At 44.1% G+C, this 12,500-nt stretch overlaps 2 protein-coding genes across 3 annotated transcripts in view; one reads left to right on the plus strand and one right to left on the minus strand.

The window, feature by feature from the left end:
• The window catches only part of tmem259 (transmembrane protein 259), a 9,078-nt gene extending 2,879 nt beyond the window's left edge, over window positions 1-6,199 (plus strand). Inside the window, exons 4-12 of one of the 2 annotated variants that reach the window (XM_063892173.1) lie at window positions 385-553; window positions 918-1,028; window positions 1,537-1,659; window positions 1,792-1,892; window positions 2,102-2,159; window positions 2,780-2,863; window positions 3,704-3,836; window positions 3,923-4,022; window positions 4,144-6,199. In XM_063892173.1, the coding sequence (XP_063748243.1) occupies window positions 385-553; window positions 918-1,028; window positions 1,537-1,659; window positions 1,792-1,892; window positions 2,102-2,159; window positions 2,780-2,863; window positions 3,704-3,836; window positions 3,923-4,022; window positions 4,144-4,710 (1,446 nt within the window). In that variant the 3' untranslated portion in view covers window positions 4,711-6,199. The remainder of the gene's footprint in view (window positions 1-384; window positions 554-917; window positions 1,029-1,536; window positions 1,660-1,791; window positions 1,893-2,101; window positions 2,160-2,779; window positions 2,864-3,703; window positions 3,837-3,922; window positions 4,023-4,143) is intronic. The other variant, XM_063892174.1, reaches the window with a different exon arrangement.
• A 1,202-nt stretch (window positions 6,200-7,401) lies between these two features.
• grin3bb (glutamate receptor, ionotropic, N-methyl-D-aspartate 3Bb) overlaps window positions 7,402-12,500 on the minus strand; it is a 29,951-nt gene continuing 24,852 nt past the window's right edge. Inside the window, 8 exon segments of the mRNA XM_063892009.1 lie at window positions 7,402-8,650; window positions 9,219-9,887; window positions 9,954-10,302; window positions 10,304-10,490; window positions 10,710-10,777; window positions 11,223-11,387; window positions 11,535-11,686; window positions 12,034-12,149. Of these exon segments, the coding sequence (XP_063748079.1) occupies window positions 9,715-9,887; window positions 9,954-10,302; window positions 10,304-10,490; window positions 10,710-10,777; window positions 11,223-11,387; window positions 11,535-11,686; window positions 12,034-12,149 (1,210 nt within the window). The 3' untranslated portion in view covers window positions 7,402-8,650; window positions 9,219-9,714.

Raw genomic sequence — 12,500 nt, forward strand, 5'->3', positions numbered from 1 at the left:
TTCCTGTTGACTCCCACTGACTCCTGTTGACTCCTGCTGCTCCTGCTGACTCCTACTGACTCCTACTGACTCCTGTTGACTCCTGCTGCTTCCTGCAGTCTCCTACCAACTCTTACTGACTCCTACTGACTCTTATGCCCCTTTTCAAGTAACTAAGTGTCTGACTGTCTCACAGCAGCTGATGCGTATCCCCCATCCCCATAAGTTAGTGTTTTCAGTGTGAATTAGTTCCAAATGCAAACCAGTGGCCGGTGCTGGGGAAACAGGAGGAAGTGGTTCTTAATTGTTCATTGCCTCCGAACTGACCCTTGAACCAGTTTGGTGGGAAAGGGTTATAACGGACTTATAATGACTCCTGCTGTGGTTACTTGTCCTCCTCTGCAGTTCGAGCTGGACATGGAGCCTCGCCTGAAGCCCTCTCTTATTGGAGGAGGTGTTAGAGGAGGAAGAGGAGGAGGAGTGAACAACAGTCAGGACGTCTCCTTCAGTCAGACCACTAAAGGTATGCAGCCGCTGCAGGAGGTGTCTGAGCTGGAGATGATGACCAGAGCAGGTAAACCCTCCTCCCCCTCTCCTCTCCATCCTCCTCTTCATCCTCCTCTTCCACATCCTCTCCTCCTCCTCCTCCTCCTGGACAGAATCACCTCTAGACTTTCTTATCTTTAGTTGTTTTCTATGGCGGTAGATCTGTGTCAATATTATTTATGTGAACCGATGAATAATCACCTGGAGTGACACAAGTAGACCTTTCTTCGTACCAGCATACAGTTTGTAAAGAGCGGGTTCTCCTCCCCGGCAGCAGGGGGCAGCAGAGGCTCTTTAACAACAGGAGGAGTTATTGTTAGAACAAACACATTGAAGATTACAAAAGAGAGAACTAAAATTTCAATAATAATAAAGATGCTGCTGTGTTTCAGTGTGGCCTCAGGAGGAGTACATCGTGGAATACTCTTTGGAGTACGGCTTCCTGCGTCTGTCGCAGAGCACCAGGCAGAGACTCAACATCCCCGTGATGGTGGTCACTCTGGGTGAGAGTCTTTACAAACCAAAACATGACATCACAAACTCACACACATCTTACCTGATAGGCTAAGGGGGTGGGACATCTATAAGTGCCGGCCATATAACCAATAAGAGCGGACTGGGCTCTGGTTTCAGACAGAGGGTGAAAAGTGACACTACACACTGATATACACCTGAACATCAGCAGGAGAGGACTCTTTAAAGTAGAGACGCTACATACTGATATACACCTGAACATCAGCAGGAGAGGACTCTTTAAAGTAGAGACTCTACATACTGATATACACCTGAACATCAGCAGGAGAGGACTCTTTAAAGTAGAGACACTACATACTGATATACACCTGAACATCAGCAGGAGAGGACTCTTTAAAGTAGAGACACTACATACTGATATACACCTGAACATCAGCAGGAGAGGACTCTTTAAAGTAGAGACACTACATACTGATATACACCTGAACATCAGCAGGAGAGGACTCTTTAACACCTGATCTCGTTCATCTGTTTTAGATCCCATGAAGGATGAGTGTTTCGGTGACGGCTTCAGCCGGTTCCTGCTCGACGAGTTTTTGGGCTACGACGACATTCTGATGTCCAGTGTGAAGGCGCTCGCTGAGAACGAGGAGAACAAAGGTCAGACCCCAGAACAAAGACAGAGAGGTTAATTGAAAATAAAAAGTGCCACTGAGTTATCTTCCAGACTTTATTGGCTGCCGGCCACATACTAAATAATATGACTCACATCGTCATTGTGGTTCTCTACAGGGTTCCTGAGAAACGTGGTGTCTGGAGAACATTACCGCTTCGTCAGCATGTGGATGGCCAGAACTTCTTACCTGGCCGCCTTCGTCATCATGGTCATATTCGTAAGTGAATAAAAGCACAGTGTCTTAGAGCAGAGGGAGATATGACGTCCAGCAGTTCATATTTCATGTTTAGGGATTTATTAATGAGATCAAACATTTAGAGTCGACCTGACAGTAAAAAGGTGTGTGGTTCTGAAGAAGGGGCCTGTTTAAAGACAGAGCAGCCGGATCAGTTGAATTGTTATTAAGGGTTTTGTTTGTGTTTTCAGACTCTGTCCGTGTCCATGCTGCTCAGATATTCTCACCACCAGATCTTCGTCTTCATCGGTCAGTTTCCTGTGACACCTCACACCCACACAAACCAGAGGAGTTCAATCTAAACCAGTCCAGTTCAGGACTGTATTACCTGACTCCCAGAATAAACCCAGTCCATCGCAGTGTGCTCAAGGTGTAAACCAAATAGCTGCATGTGTAATAAATATCAAAATGACTTCCTGTTGACCCACAGAACTTACCTGTGGTTCTGCACAGACTGCAGCAGTATGCCTGTTGATTAGCATTTTGCACATTAAGCGCCATGAAGGCCTCCGGGATGGTTCTATATTTAACCGGCTGTACTGGTGTATACACACAGAGCACAGTGTTTGAAATGCTGACAGCTGAATTGTTAACTATGCGTCCGGCTGTTTTCAGCACACTGTGTTCTCTTGCATTAGCGGTTTACTTACAGGAACATTAACACAGAAGCAGTCAGAATGGGAACCCATATAATAAAGCAGATTTGATCCTTGCTGCATTTTGTGGGGACGGGAGCTGCAGAAATACCTTTCAAACAAACCATGTCCTGGGATTCATGTCTGTGAATGTCCGCTAGTTGAACTGATTACTTGCGTTGATCCAGAATTTAAAGAGGTGTTTGTTGATCTGATCTGTTCCTCTCCCCTCAGTGGATCTTCTTCAGATGCTGGAGATGAACATGACCATCGCCTTCCCAGCAGCCCCTCTGCTCACCGTCATCCTGGCACTCGTCGGTAAGTCCGCATCCGTGAACCTCATTATGAGTCGATGCCATCAGATCCTGATTTGAGGAAGTTTAGGCGATTGAAGGTAGTCAAGTTTTAGGTGGAGGTATGTTCCTCCTGAAGGTACTTGGGTCCAAGTGGAGGCAGACATATCCAGAGAGAGTGGAGGTTCTCGTACTCCGAGTCGAGTTAGTCATGTTCCTTGTGAAGCCACCAGGTCCCGAGTTGATGGAGTTTTGTTACAAGTCAAGGTATTCGTGTCAAGTGTCAAGGGAGGAAGCCATCTTACTAGTGGAAGTACTCGTTTCCAAATGAAAGTAGTCCTGTCCAGAGTGGATTTATTGATGTTTCAAGTGGAGGTAGTCCCGTCAAGAGTGGAGGCAGTCGTTTTCCGTAAATTCAAGATCCAAATCAAGGCAGTCCAGTCCCAAATGGATTGGCGGAAGTCATCTTCAGACTCAAAGTGCTCATGTTCTGAGTGCAGGTAGTCATGTCCCGAGTGGAGCAAAATGTTCATTCATGTTACGAGGGCGGCCACAAATGTCCTTAGTTGGGAGACTCAAGTCCAGTTTGGAGGTGGTTAGTCATGTCCGGTCAGAGGAAATCTTATCCAGATTTCAAGGAAGTCATGTTCCAAGTTGAAGCTGTTTTATTCCATGTAGAGGAACTCACGTCCAAAGTGTTCGCATGTTCCAGGTGAAGCTGGTTTGGGTCCAAGTGGCCACTGAAAGCAAGGTTTACTCTGATCAGACTCTCTGCTCTTCGAGTCTCAAAGTTAAAATCCAAAGCCCGTAATTGATTACTGGTTTTGTTGAATCCTAACCTGCTGATGTCACTTCCTGTCTTCAGGCATGGAGGCCATCATGTCGGAGTTCTTCAACGACACGACGACAGCCTTCTACATCATCCTCATCGTCTGGCTGGCCGACCAGTACGACGCCATCTGCTGCCACACCAACACCAGCAAGCGCCACTGGCTGAGGTCAGTCACGTGACCCACCCCCAACATGAGACTGTTAAACGAGTGTTTTATTTTGAAAACTCACATTTATACTTTCTGTTCCTCAGGTTCTTCTATCTGTACCATTTTGCTTTCTACGCTTATCACTACCGCTTCAACGGGCAGTACAGCAGCCTGGCTCTGGTCACCTCCTGGCTCTTCATCCAGGTCAGAACCAAGCTTTCAAAATAAGAGCCCTGCTAAAAATAACCTTCAATATTTGATGCTCTCCCCTTAATTAGTGACTTGCTATTTTTGGTAATCATTTATTCTGATTCTGATTCCTCAGCACTCCATGATCTACTTCTTCCACCACTACGAGCTCCCTGCCATCCTGCAGCAGATCCGGATCCAGGAGATGTTGCTGCAGAACCAGCAGGCGGGTCAGGCCAACCAGACGGCCCTGCAGGACAACCTGAACAACAACCACGCTGCTGCTGCTGCTGCTGCTGGTGCTGCTGCTGCTGCTGCAGCAGGGCCCGACAACACCGACCCTCCAGGAACACAAACCGACCAGCCGGAGTCCCCACCGGACCCCCTCACCTCCCCCTCCTCGCCCCCTGCAGCAGCTGGTGGAGGGGAGGTTAGGTCCGAACTGAACTGGGTTGCTCAGACGGCCGCCATTATCTCTGAAGCTTTGTCTTCTTCTAACCAGCCTGCAGGAGTGGAAGGAGCAGCAGGAGGTGCAGAGGGAGCCTCGGATGTTGTTTCAGTTGAGATTAAACCCACAGTGGGAGGAGCCTCAGCCCCGCCGGACCCTCCCCTGCAGCCGGAGGCAGCGGCATCCCCCTCACAAACTGACTGCACCCCCCCACAGAGTGCCGGTACAGACTGCAGAGCAGCGAGTCCGTCCTGAGAGGAGAGCCCGGTCCTCAGGCTCTCAGGATCAGGGGCCGTTTTATTATTTTATCATCTGGTGGATTAGTTCCCGACACAGGAAGTGGTTTTTAGTTAATTTCTCCTCTTCAAATTAAAAGAAGAACATGTTTTGGTTAAACTTCTGCTAGGAACATAAATCTGAGCGTCATCTGCATAAAGTGATTTATTTTACGTAGGAAGCCGACCAACAACCGAATGATGGATTCATTATTAATCAGTAATCGATTAATAATTGATCAGATAAATGAATGATTAGTTGTTGATCAGCCCTGATTCTGACAGACTGAAGCACAACCCTGATTTCTGTTTCAATCTGCTTTTAATTTAAAGAAAAGACTCTTTGAGAGCAGGAAGTGGGACGGATGCCTTATCAATGATCCTTCAGGGCCAGTCAGCAGCGGAGCCAGCTGATTGTTTGTGCAATATGACGCCGTCATACCTCAGGCTCTGCCTCCTACCCTCACTGTGATGCGCTCAGGCACGAGGCTCTCTAAGGAGACACCTGCTGGTGCGTTCAGGTTCCCCTCGTCAGCTTGTAAATGTCAGTGTTGTCTGTTTGCTACGGTCGTCACGTCACAGCTTAAGGCAAATACACACAACCCCTGTGGTTCAGTCTTCGGTCCTTGAATGCACCATGAGCTGGGGTACCTGAAAGCACCGCAGGCTGTTGTGAAGGAGGCGGAGCCTGCAGTGTGACATCACAGGAACTGGACAAAGTGATGGGGGGAGGGGGGGGGGGGGTATTTTTCTTCTCGTGCCTCTGCTGGATGACTGTAGCCTCGTTAGCTGATCTGAAGCCTGAAACTCATCAAACTGTATTTAACTGTCCAGTAAAGCAGTGCAGCTGTTTGCACACAGACGTGGGTTGTTGTTATTTTTGTTGCTGTTATAAACATATTATTTCTGTCTGTATTTAAAGCTCAGATTTAATGACTGAGGGGAATGACTTGCTAAGAGTTTATTTGAGATTTTTTTGAAACAAATGTCACCATAAACCATCCTTTAAGAAAAAGAAAGAAATCCTAATGAGAGTTTTAATATTTGAAGTTGATATATTACAATAAAGTAGTATTTAAAGGATTCAATATAAAACTTCTTCTCGAGGGTCTTTGTTCTGGAACACATATTTTAGACTAAACATTAAAATCTTTCTTTTGAACCCTTTCCTAAAATGAAGTCATATCATAGTTTGTCAAACCAAGTGTTACGATAAGTGATAGAAAGGTCATAGGTTAAGTTTTTATATTAAAAAAACTTTGTCATCGCAAAACTTAAAGTGGCCTAGTTTCTCATGGTGTAGTACGTCATGAAAAAGAAAAGGTCATACTGTAATGTCTTCAAAACGATTGTATAATCATTTGGAGAAAAACAAATAGTGGTGTGTCATAAAAAGAAATAGGCAGTAAAATGTGTAAAAAATAAAAGTCATAAAGGCTGAAATAATTTGTATTTAAAAATAAATGAAGTTTAGGAACGTAAATCTGAGCGTCATCTGCGTAGAGTGATTATTTAACGTGGGAAGCTGACCAAACAAAACGACTCGTATGAGTGATTCATTTATTACTTATGATAATTCATCGGTAATGGATTGATAATTGATCAGAGATAAATGATTGATTAGTCAGTAAGTCAGTAAAATATGTTTTTAAAGTGAAAAGTTATTTTATTAAATGTTAAAAAATAGAAAAAGTAATTCTAAAAAATATTTAGGAACGTAAACCTGAGCATCACCTGCATACAGAGTGACTTATTTTTGGAAGGAAGCCGACAAAACAGTTATGAGTAATCAAACATCAGTAATTGATTAGTAATTAATCAGTAATTGATAATTGATCAGATAAATGATTGATCAAAATAACCAAAAGTCAGTCAAATATGTCATAAAAACAAATAAAATTCATAGTACAGTATGTCCTGACTTACACAGAGACATTTAAAACAGGTGGAAACTGTTTCTTAAACTGGACAAACCTCAGACACAAGAGGACGGAGGAGGGATGAAGGAGAGATGGTGGATGGAATGTGGAGACAGGTGTGTCTGGAGGCAGCAGGTGAGTGGAGATGGTTTGCAACACATGAAACCACTGTTCAGATAAATAGATCAAAACAAACCACAATTATATTGAATTTATCGAGGTTATATCTAATATTTGAACTTAAAACACTTTCAACATGTTTTTTAAATTATTTATATATAAAATGTTAGAAAGAACAAGACTCTTAGTTTGGTGACGCTTCCTTTTTTAATTTCTTTCTAAAAATCTGTGAATATCAACATGAACAGAAACATCAGGAGTTTAACATCGGCAGCGTCACATTTCACAAAAACAGACAGGTCAGTGAATGCCTCACAGAAACACCTGGAATCACCTGGTTTATCTCAAAGGAACATTGCTGCATCTCTGAGGTCACTGTGTGTCCAGGATGTGGCTAGCTTAGCATAACATTAGCCACCTTTAGCTTAGCAGTGGTGACGTGAAGTCATGTGACCGTGCTGTAGTTCCTCTATAGCCCAACATTAGCCGCCTTTAGCTTAGTGGTGGTGACGTGAAGTCATGTGACCGTGCTGTAGTTCCTTTATAGCCCAACATTAGCCGCCTTTAGCTTAGCGGTGGTAGGTCATGTGACCGTGCTGTAGTTCCTCTATAGCCCAACATTAGCCGCCTTTAGCTTAGCGGTGGTGACGTGAAGTCATGTGACCGTGCTGTAGTTCCTTTATAGCCCAACATTAGCCTCCTTTAGCTTAGCGGTGGTGACCTGAAGTCATGTGACCGTGCTGAGGTTCCTTTATAGCCCAACATTAGCCGCCTTTAGCTTAGCAGTGCTGTAGTTCCTTTATAGCCCAACATTAGCCGCCTTTAGCTTAGCGGTGCTGTAGTTCCTTTATAGCTCACGTGAGCTTTTTTCCTTCAGAAATCATTAATATGTGGAGATTATCCTGCTGAACAAAACCTATAAGTACCAAACACTGGCAGTTTCCCCTACTCCCTTCTTATTGCTAAGCTAGGCTAAGCTAAACTAGCAGTCCTGGACACACAGAGATGATTCTAAAAATATATAAAGTGAAAGAAGAAGAAGTTAAAATGTCAGACAGTTCCTTCAAGTTCAAAGTTATTATTTTATAATTTTCATAACTCATCAATGCAAAGAGTAGCGTGTAGCGGCTAGCTGTAGTTAGCATCCGTGTAGCGAATAAAAACAGTGTGATCATAAAGACTGCAGCTCTCTGTCTTCATGATCTTCTCTTCAGGATTCATCACAAACACTTACAGTTTTATAATTCACTAAACAATCTAGCCCACTGATGTCTATTATTAAATCGGTTTCAACATTTTGAATCGGAAGATCTTGGAGATGTGTTTTTTAAAAATGAAGTAAAAAATCAATTGAAAAATTAGCTTAAGTGTTTTTTTAAATGTAAAAAACATTTAAGAAATAAAAGAATGTCAAACAGGGTATTAACAGGTCTTAGTGGATCATTTGTACAGAAAGAAACTTAATATAAAACCTTTGTTTAGCCATATAAAAACGTGTGGTCTACATAATGTCTGAATATCATGAACAAAAAAACCGTATTTTTAAAAAGTATTTCCTGTTCAATAAATGGGGTTTTAAAAGTAAAAAAACATTTTAATTGGGACAATTAATATAACATAATACAAATATAATATAATACAACATGATATACCAATGAATGGATTGTGACAATATCTTATTTCTATTTGCAAATCAAATCAAAAACCTTTCAAATGAAACCCAGGGGCTTAATGATCAAAGTCCATTAAAAACATGAAGATCAATTATTAATCTGCACGATTATTGATCATTAATGTTCTTTAGTAAACTTGAACTGTTCCTATAAAACACAAAGTGGATTTCGCTGCTCTTCTCCTCGTTTTATTTTGCAGCTTTTGATCCTTGAAACTGTCTCTGAGTCTGGTGGTCTTGGTCCGGATGAGACGGTACCGCAGCATCCGGACCAAGACCACCAGACTCAGAGACAGTTTTATACCACAGGCTATAAGACTACTGAACTCCTGAGCTGTGTGAATGTCTACTCACATCTGTTTATAGTACACACATACATATATATTATACACATCTGCCATACATATCTGTTTATAGTACACATATCTATATATTATACATATCTGTTTATAGTACACATATCTATATATTATACATATCTGCCATATACATCTGCTATACATAATATATGCATCTGTCCATACCTCCTCATTCAACAGTGTAAAGTATTTAAATACTCTCAATGTATTCCACATATGTATATATTTCACATCCTCAAATCTTTATTGTTAATATTGTAAATATTCTTCTCTCTTTTTCACTATTTTATTTATCTTTTGCACCATGCATGTTGAGTTGTTGGAGGAGCACGCGACATAAGATTTTCATTGCCAACATATACGCTGTATCTGCTGTGCATATGACAAATAAAACCTTGAAACCTTGAAACCTTGAAACCTCTGAGGCTCCCGTAGGTCGGCGGCGCTGCGTTCAGGTGACAACAGTCGCGGTGGTCATTTTAAACGGAGGGAAAACATTAATATTAAAATGACTTTATATAAAACATCTTGTAATTTCACGAACATTTTCCCAGTGGCAGCTTTAAGCAAAATGATAATTAAAATGTAAACTACAGATCTGAATTCTAGGACGCAGAATTGTCATTGTGGGTAAAACATTAAGATGGCGGAGCAGAACGATGATTAACTGTGGAGATTAAAGTTGTAAATGAAAGACAAAAATGTGGAAATGATGTGTGATAAATGGATTAAATTAAACCCAAACAACCCCCAGCTTTTCCAGGCGATGATGGCCCTAAGTTGTAGAGATGTTTAAATAATAAATTCGCTGACTTAGTTTATATATCTGAGTGGGAGGTCAACTTCTCAAGATAAAATGTAGGCGCTTTAAAGGGGCCACCGTGTGCAGAGGGTCATGTGACCTGTGCAGAGCATCACCTCCTCTGATTGGACAGTCTGCTCTGGAACGGCCGAACTTTGGACAGGACTTTGTGAGGGGGGGCCGTCATGGTCGTCACGCACTTTGTGTTGGCAGGGAGGAGCGTTACCGGGGCGATGGTGGGCTGAGTGACAGTGGGAGGAGCCACGGGGGGTGGGGAAGTTGTGGGCGGGGCTTCAGTTGTTGTTGTTGTGATAGTTGTTGTTGTTGTTGCTGGAGACTTGTTGTCTGTCTCCAGGGCAACAGGGTTGGTCAGCGTGGTCTGGATCTCCGCCCGCCGCGCGAGAGCCGTCCTCAGCCTCCCACGCATCTGTTCAATCTCCTCCTGCAGCTCCTGAAGCTCGCCCGGCCGGGGCGGGACCACAAATACAGGGGGCGGGGCCACATCTACAGGGGGCGGGGTCACCACTACAGGGGGCGGGGCATTAGTCCGGGCAGCTGATTGTCGGGAAAGCACCAGGCTCGCGAGAGACGCAGCCGGCCCTCCGTTAGCGCACAGTCTGCTGTTAGGCCCGGTGTTTGCCCCCGCCGCCCTCGGCGTGGCCGGCCCCTCACCCTCAGGTTTAGACTTGGCGTCCGAGGCAGGCCATGCGGGCAAGGAGGCGCCGCGTGTTGAGCGTCTCCAGATGGAAGTGGACTCGTTTGAAGTCTCGGGCGTCGTTAGCAACAGCGGCGGCGTCCTCGTTGTTCCACCTGGTCGAAGCACCGGGGGCTGGTGGGGCGGGGGGGCCCGGGGGTCCTGGGGGAGCTGGAGGCTTCTCCAGGTTACAGCTGGACACAAACAGAGAGGCCGTTTGTAAAATAGAGGTATTTATAAACCACGTCTGAGTATGTTTCTATCTGCACTGTACTTGTGTGTTCTGATTCAGGATTGATTCTCTGTTTATTTCTGTGTCCATGTTTGCTTGGATGTTTAATTGGACAAAGCCTTCACTACATTTAAAAAACAAATCAAACCCTTTTAGGAAATTCAATAACGTGCTGACGAACCTCTTCTCTTTCTCTGCACGCTGACGCTTCACGTCTTCATACGTCATGTTCAGCGCGCGGTGGATTTTCTGTTAAACAGGAAACAAAACACAAATAACTCAGAGGGAGACTCTCTTCTCCCTCATGGTGATCGAGTGGACCGCCTGAACTAGCACTGACTAACAGAACCCATTACTTTAAAAAAAAATCCCCAAAACGTTGACATTTTTCTGTAAATCTGTAAATCTGATTCAGCTCAGAATATCAGAATTCTGAGTCTTTCCTAAAAATTCTGATTTGTTTCTCAAAATTTAATATGTTTGACCTTTTCTTAAAATCTGAAAAATGTCAGCATTTGCATTAGCTCTGGTTTCAGACAGAGGGTGAAAAGAGGTGCTGCAGCACAGGCAGTCTGAGAACAATAGAAGCTTTCTGAACATTACAGCACGGAGACATGTCCCAGGAGAGAGCCTCTTGGTCTGGAAGCACCGGATCAGTCGTGATTCTGAATAAGGAGTCGTGAGTTATCCTCACCTGTGAGGTGTGCAGCCAGTACTTGAGGTTCTGCCGGCGCCGGATGTGCGGCAGGACGAGTTGGTAGAACCCGTGCTCTCCTGCCAGCGTCAGCAGTGCCCCCCCCACCCCGACACACAGCATCAGGAAGAGACCGGAGAAATGACTGATGCCCATCTGAAGTGTCTGCAGGGGGGGACAATAAAAGGTGTGAATGAAGCTCACTGTGTGTATAATACTCATGATATACTTCAATGAATAAAGGGTGTTAAACATAATATCTAATACGTATCTATGTATGATATAACATCACTGATCAGTGACTTTGCTGACCTCGGTGACGGCGAACACGCGGTTTCCACAGGGAACCACTTTGTACCATTTATCGTGCAGCAGATCCATGAAACCCTCAGACTTATATCTGCTGATGACATCTGAAATATTGGAGGTCAGGGGGGAGTTCTGTGGCAGGCCGATACCGTAACCTGAAACACAAAATAAAGCATGTCAAATATATAACATATACACCATACGGACACCAACGCCGGCTATTCTTTTCTACACTTTAATATTCTAGTTGAATGACTCGTGCTTTTTGTCTGCTTTATATATTTCTGATATTTGAATATGTATCCCACAGTGGAGATGTGATGATGAAACTTTATGAAACAAAAAGCTGGGAGGAAGTGATCTGCAGATAAACCCAGAGACCGAGACGCGTCTGAACTCGGAAACATTACAAAGATTTACAAAAGCAGTAACCCCCCCGGAGAGTTGGAGTTTACTCTGAATAATAAACGATTTCTGAGGAAGATTTCCGGTTAGTGTTCACCTTCGATGGCGAACGGTTTCCCCACCGTCGCCAGTTTGCAGTCGGCGTCGATGGAGACCTCGTAATCCAGCAGAGCTTTATCCATGATGAAGGCATCGAGCTGGGGGGGATCTGTCCTTCAACACACAGCAACACCGTCAGTATGGCAACTACAGGGGCAACTACAGGAGCAACTACAGGGGCAACTACAGGAGCAACTATAGGAGCAACTACAGGAGCAACCACAGGGGCAACTACAGGAGCAACTACAGGAGCAACTATAGGAGCAACTATAGGAGCAACTACAGGACTAACTGCTGCAACTACAGGAGCAACTACAGGAGCAACTATAGGAGCAACTACAGGAGTAACTACAGGGGCAACTATAGGAGCAACTACAGGACTAACTGCTGCAACTACAGGGGCAACTACAGGAGAAACTACAGGGGCAACTACAGGAGCAACTACAGGAGCAACTATAGGAGCAA

The sequence above is a fragment of the Eleginops maclovinus genome, chromosome 9 (assembly GCF_036324505.1).
Source record: "Eleginops maclovinus isolate JMC-PN-2008 ecotype Puerto Natales chromosome 9, JC_Emac_rtc_rv5, whole genome shotgun sequence".
NCBI lineage: Eukaryota > Metazoa > Chordata > Actinopteri > Perciformes > Eleginopidae > Eleginops > Eleginops maclovinus.